General features: G+C 44.2%; 1 protein-coding gene across 11 annotated transcripts in view; it reads right to left on the bottom strand.

Moving 5' to 3' along the window:
- The window catches only part of DEPDC5 (DEP domain containing 5), a 40,850-nt gene that overhangs the window by 2,538 nt on the left and 31,425 nt on the right, over nucleotides 1-6,887 (bottom strand). For 8 of the 11 annotated variants that reach the window (XM_017732222.1, XM_017732226.1, XM_017732225.1 and 5 more), the window contains 4 exons: nucleotides 6,532-6,756; nucleotides 2,512-2,681; nucleotides 1,384-1,555; nucleotides 290-350 (listed from right to left, as the gene is read on the bottom strand). In XM_017732222.1, the coding sequence (XP_017587711.1) occupies nucleotides 290-350; nucleotides 1,384-1,555; nucleotides 2,512-2,681; nucleotides 6,532-6,756 (628 nt within the window). Of the gene's footprint in view, nucleotides 1-289; nucleotides 351-1,383; nucleotides 1,556-2,511; nucleotides 3,845-6,514; nucleotides 6,757-6,887 lie in introns of those variants that run through there. The other 3 variants (XR_001861362.1, XM_017732224.1, XM_017732230.1) reach the window with 3 other exon arrangements.

Below are 6,887 nucleotides of genomic sequence, written 5' to 3'. Positions count from 1 at the left end.
TCTAACTTAGAAAAATGTGCATTTTCCAAAGGCAAGGCTCTCCTTAGGAGGAGAGTATGGTTCCTAAGGAGTGACGGGCTGAAACACTACACAGCTGCACTTTGCAGCCACAGAACCACCTCCAGTCATGCAGGCTGTATTTTAGTCTAACAGTCTGTAAGCAGACTTCAGAGAGGCAGACAGCACAGAACCCAAGTGACTCAGGAGTGACTGATCAGCACAGGCCTTCATCCCACATTATCCAGGGAGACAGGAACTGTTTGGTCACTCCACTCCACTGCAGACATACCTGTGTGCTATTGCTTCCTGGAGCAGATGCATTCGGTCCCAGTATGTTTCTGGTTCAAAGCCTGAAACAAACAAAAAGGTAACAATTATCTAATAAAGCTTTATTACCTTCCTTTTCAAGACTTCAGTTTTTCTCAGGAGGCTTCTGTGCACTCTTTTTTTTTCCCTAGCCATTTCTTTCAGTCACATTTTTTCCTGTCAGCTGTCTCTTAGAGATGTGTCTTGTACACTCCAGTAGCAGACTCATCCCTGAATTTATTATTTGTGTCTCTTGAGATGAAGGAGAGGAACATAAAGGGGGTGTGGGAGAGGGCAAGGAAGAAGAGTGGGCTGCTGAGTATCACAAGAGTGCTCTGAAAATACTTAATTCAGTCAGTGGGGCTATGGTGACCTCACAGCATATGGATTTGTCACATTCATTATACAGTTACACCTGGACACTGAGTCAATGGTTAATGAAAATACCATATTTACTATTTTAAAACAGAGCCTTTTGCTAATTGTCCCTTCTCATGATGCAATTTTGCCCTTCTCTTCATGGGGACAGTTCTCCAATCTTTGGGCTTCCACCTGAGATTTACCACAACTCACTGGAAAGGGCAAGGCCACATTGCAGAAAAGGAGATTGCAGCTTCTCGTGCTTAATCTCATGTGCAAACACTGTAACCATTAAAGTAACCATGGCAACAACAAAAAAAGGATGGCAGTGGTGAAAGCCCAGTCTTAGGGAGGGGGAAAATAAACAAATGGAGGATACAAATGCAGAGCAGCTGTGGGTCTATGAGCAAAACAGACACAAGAGTCTATATCAAACACACCAGCTACTTGCTATGGGTTCTTGTAAGGGTGTGCAGGTTAAGGATCACAGGTGAGACCACCTTTCCTGTGTGCTAGTGCTTCCGGCTGCCCACCCCACCCCACACACAATCAGCCTGCCAGCACAGCTTCCCTCCAGCACCTCCTTCCCGAGGAGGCTGCTGACCTGTAAAAACAGCTCCTTCAGTCCCCTAAAGCTGGCTTGTAAATGAGCTTCTTTATGCCAGCTACATGCCAGCAGTGACCTGTTTGCACAAAGTATCAAAGTGCATTTCTTACCATCAAACAAATGCTCACTCCCCTCCTTCAGCAAGCAGCTCACATTGAGTGGGATGAACAACTGAGCTCGAAGTGGGTCCCCGTACAAGTAACTGGGCAAAGCAAAGGGGCCTTCCAGGACTGGGACCAGCAGGAACCCACAGGAGGTGGCTTTCCGATGCCAACCCTGAACCTGAGAAGAAATTCAAACAATGAATCATAGCACATATGCCAACTGACGAAGGGCACTTACGTGCCTAAGAGCAACTCATTCCCCAAGAATAGATCAGACATGCTCAATTCTCCAAAGGCTCAGCTTGCTCTGCATGGCAAGCACACCAACGTCCTTGCAAGCAAAGCAGTACAAGCACAAGACATCAGGATTTCCTTTTCTGAAGTGCCCCATCAATCAGAAAGCACTTTAAAATAGGACATTTTTCAGGAACTGATTCAGCCTACTTATCACCAGTGGCTTCTGCTTTACTGGAACAGTGCAATCGATTTTAAATAAAAGCCAAACCAACTACCTAGTGCTGTCCGGCTGGGTGGGGTAAAACCTGGTGTTAAATAATTTGAGTTTTACAGAAGCTACACCAGGGAAAACCAAAAATCTAAAAATCAAATCTAAAAAATTAATCTAAAAATTAAAAAGTGACATGTTTTCAATTCAAAAATGTCTTCAGTAAGTTGGAAAAAACCCTAAAACATTGCTGAACAGGAAGAACACATTGCCTGGAAAAGCTCTGTTATGAAAGCAATTCCACTGAGATTTAAAGTTTTAAGGTTTGGGGATAGAAGGAATGTAATGAGAAACAGATTTTTTTCCAAAGACCTGGCTCAGGGCTTAAAATTTGCCTAAGGGGGACTTAAATTTATCACCTTGACCTGTACTGATCTCTGCATTCTGTGCATAAAACCCACTAAAAGCAGAACACTCTCCTGAAGACAGAATGACTATAGATGGTGTGATAAATGCTGACCAGATGCAGCAACACTAACAACCACCAGGAAAATTACTTATGGAAATAAGGGCAGATGCAAGCCACTGTCTCTCTCCCTAATACTTCCTAATACAATGTCCCCAGTTGTCCAAGGGATACAGAGGCCAGACAGGCATTTCTGTGGCTGTCCAGAACACCAGGATCTCACCATCTCAAAAAGAACAGCTGCAGTCACTGCCATCCAGTGTAACTTGATTTCAAAGGCAGCATTGAGGGAGAAATTGCCATGGTAATAACAACTGCACCACTCCAGCCGGTCCGTGCGGTTGTTCACATCCACGTCCAGCGTCACCGTGCGCTGCTCGGGCACTGTGGCAGCTGTGCAGCCAAGGGACAGGGGTGTTTAGAAGAGGCATTAAAGAGAAGATGGGAGACAGGATGAAGAGAACAGAAGAATCAAGATAAGCCATTTGAAATTAATTTGTTCTCCCATTCCTCCCCAGATATTTTTGGGCTAGCAGAATAGTCCCAGAATGCCGCTCATCCAGGTCACAAAAGACAAAAATCCTGAAGTATTTCTCATGTCAGGGGTATGTGCTACAGAATCACCTCCCCAAGCAGTCAAAAGACATTTCAGCTGCAATAAGGAGAGAGAACCAAGAGTCCAGCAGTTAATCAACAGGCAACTGGTGCCATAATTAAGCATGGCTAGATAACACCAGCTTCTTCATGCCCAAAACATTCCAAATATTTCTATATGCCTCCACCAGAAATCACAACAGGGTGCTGTTACACAGGGCAGGAGCATTCCAGGACTTTCCACAGCTAAAGGACATTAGAAGTTAAACTTCCTGTTTCTTTAATCCCGTATCAATATCCCACATTACCGCATCGTTAAAAGTGCACATCCAACACTTTCCGTAAAAGCACGAAGAGTCAGCCAAGACATGCAGCAGCATTCTGACCACTGCATTACCTCCTAGTGCTTTGCAATAAGTGCTGGGATAGTGCCCAAGATCCAGCTCCCTTTGTGCCCCACACCCCAGCATCCTGGTGACAGAAACCCTCCCAGGTATCAGGCAAGAGAGGAAGAGAAGCACAGCAGTGGAAGTGACCTGGCTGGTGTCACACAGAGGACTGCAAGGCCAGGGACAGAACCCAGATCTCCTGACTTGGAGACCAAAGTCCTGCTATGAAACACATCATCACTTTCAACTTTTCTTTAGACAAATACATAATTTAACATTTCTGTAATGTTAAAAATTGACATAAAACAATGGGCTGCAAGGCTTCTATGGGAAAACTGCCTTTTTTATTATTGCATGCATGAGGCATGGGTGTTGTTATTTCTTGCTGACGTAAATGTGCACCCCTTTATAGGGTCAGCTTTTAACTCATCTTATAATTTGATGGCTTGATGGTTTTTAAAAAAAAATTTGAAATCTTTCCTCGAGGTAGATGGAAAGTTCCCACCTTCACTTCTAATGCAAGTTAGCTGGAGGCATTTTCAAGGTTGTAAGGAAATCCTTTATATGCTATTACTGCAGCGCAGAACATGAAAAAAAAAAAAACACAACAAAAATGAAAGAACATCACCCAGTTTTGTTTCATAAATAAGACACATTTTTGTCTTTGGGAGATTTGTCATCTGCAGTTTCTGAGTTGATCTGGTAGTCAGACAGACCAACACGTGTTGTTGAAAAAGAGTTTCTTTTTCTGGCTCTTTTGGGATATTGTGAATACAATGTTTGTGGTCAGGAGGTTACGGTGCCAAATTTGTAACAAAGTGTGTTGGAAAACAGCATCCTGGAAGCTGTGAAACCAAAGCAGCTCAGTCAGGTAGGTGTCGGTCATTAGCCGAGAGGTCAGTAATAACACGACAGCCCAGTGTGCCCAAACTAGAACACTGTGAAGAATGAGCTCCCTGAGACTGTTCCTTTTCCCAGAGAGTGCAGACTCCCTGCTAGGGCTGGACTGTCTCTCTCTACCTTGTCTGCAGCTACAGCTTGCAGGCAAAGCCAGAGGAACACAGTCCAACCAGGTGAGCTAATCAAAAATACATTAAACACTGAAGAGAAATGTCCACGTGTCTGAATTCAGAAGCTTCTGATTAAAACCAACTTGTTTTAATAGAATAAACTCTGGCTTCCATAGGTCAGACTTTAAGAGGACTCACCTGCTTCCCAATTGTCTTGTACTATTGAGTATTTAACTAATGATTTGCTGAACAAATCGGAGAGGAGCAGGCAGGTTATTCTCCAGTCACAGACTCCACTACATATATGACTACAATTGCTAGTGCATGCATTGCTATAAATCAAAGGGACAAGATTAGCTGTGTCACAGGTCAGACTTCCACTGGGAAGGGGGACAGTCACTGGGCAAGTGATTGGGGAATTGGGAGGGATAAAGATTTGAGAGATACATGGAGCTTGTTCCAGAGCTCCCAATACTTGCATGCAATTTTATGTCACAGCCTGACATTTAGGGAAGGTGGGGAGGGGAAGAAATAAAAACCACAACCAAATCAAGACCAAGAGAGGAACAAATGAAGTCACGTGGACCAGGGGTCATCTGGGTTTAGTAAAGCTCTTTGCCTCAGATGAACGGCTCAAGTTTTTTTTTTTTGAATACTGTTTAGAAGAGGGACAGCACAGAAACATCATTTAAATCAGTTCCTTTGCAGGAAAAACCTTCCACACCCAATTTTTCTACAAGAAACTGTAATTCCTGGAAAATCCAGACTGCACGAGAGTCTGGAATCTGAAAGCATTTATCACTCATTCAAGGGCTGCAAATTAGTTAAAGAGTAAAATGGACATAATCCCAACTGAAAAGAAAAAGGAGAGCTACTCAGGTGTGTAATACTCCACATGCTGCAGGAATACACTGTTTTCCTGGCTGGTGTTAAATGCAAGGTGAGGGGGACACTGAGGCCCACTTCTACTCATCCCCATGGGTGCAGGCCATCAGTCTTCTCACCTCACAACAGAGCACAGACAGAGGAACGTGAACTGGTTTTCTCAGGCTAAATATTGCCTAACAGATCAAACCACGAACAGGATCTGGCCCAAGTGCCTCCAGCCTCCACAATACTTTCATGCCAGCCTACGTTCAGGCTTCGGCTCTGGCCAGCCACTGAGCTAATGAGGTTGGATACCAGCCAAGGCAACAGATTTATCATGTGACAGGGAAAATAACCGGCATATGTTGGCTTCAGGGAATTAACCATTAGTTCAGACTTCCTATCCTTAATGTTTTCCCATTTCTGATGCTGTTCCGCTTCAAACAAGGCTCTCAGAAATACGCAAGTAGTACTGTGACTTCAGGTTTAAGAGATACTACACCAGCAGTAAGGCACTTCTCTTCAGAAGATCAAATATACACAACAGGAGAACAGCAAAATTTTTCATTTTATCCTTCATTGCTAGGCCTTTAACAGATGCATCTAAATAAACCTGAAGTTGCAGTTCCATAGCAATGATTTTTCTCTTAAACAAGGAAAGAGGAACAAAAGCAAGTGACTCAGGCTGGCCTAGAAATACAACAAGAAGCTGACAAAGCAACAGGGTCAGTCATGCAGCCAGTGTGTTTCACGGGCTGTTAGAGGCAGTCAGTGTTATTCTCCACACGTTAGAGAACATTAGATACTAATGGTATCCCGCCTAGCAGCAAGATCTTCCTACTGCTTCCATACCACAGGGATCATCTGCAGCTGGGCTTCACAGACTCACTAATGTACAGAGCCTGGTTCAGATTAGTTAAAAAGCCTCCAGCACATCACAGAAAACTTCTAACACATCTGAACCTCACTGTGGCTTTTGCCCCTAGGAAGCAATTAGACATGTAATTTTAAGAACAGTTTGGTTGCTTTGCTGTTCTCACAACTTATCCCTCTATACTCCTTACAAGTTGTGAAGAGTCTCTCTGCGCCTGCAAGGAGACAAAGTATCTTCCTCCCTAAATTCTAGAGGTTCAGGAAGAAGGACTATTTTAAGAAATATTTTTTATTGTATTCCAGTACTCTGAAGTAAAAGTTACCTGCCCAGCCAGTGAAACACACCTCCAGCATATGAGAATGAATCCACGTGCAAGACACTGTAAGGCCAGCATGAAATTTGCAGCTCTATTGCTGGTCCACGTGAGATCATACCCTTGGCTGGCTGCTCTTCCCCTTTCAAACTATTCCCTTGAACTTCCCCAGCTGTCACCTGTGCTGTGCATCTACCTAAGAGTGCAGCTGCCTGGCTCCGTCCTCCGAAACTGCGGCTAAAGGAACTGTGCCTACTTGCATAGGAGGCTGGGCGGCTGGGCAGCCAGGGCAGGAAGAACGCCGGGATTTCTGAGTGCAGGAGCTCTTCTGCCACAAAGGCCACCTCAAACCATTTCCTCTGGAAGGTGGAGAAGTCATCCATGGCAGCCGTGTGCCACATGGCAGGCTGCTGCAGCCCCACTGCACAAGGGAAAGGGCAATTCCAGTTAGAAACAAGTGCTCAAGACTCAGAGAGAAAAGTAGCTCTTGATGAAAAAGAGGCAGGATAAAAATTACTTTATGTTTTCTGCAATTCTTTTTTTTTTTTTTTT

Source organism: Corvus brachyrhynchos, unplaced genomic scaffold, assembly GCF_000691975.1.
Source record: "Corvus brachyrhynchos isolate BGI_N302 unplaced genomic scaffold, ASM69197v1 scaffold864, whole genome shotgun sequence".
Classification (NCBI taxonomy): Eukaryota; Metazoa; Chordata; class Aves; order Passeriformes; family Corvidae; genus Corvus; species Corvus brachyrhynchos.
Note: the sequence above shows the minus strand (reverse complement) of the source record. Positions and strands in the feature narration are given on the sequence as shown.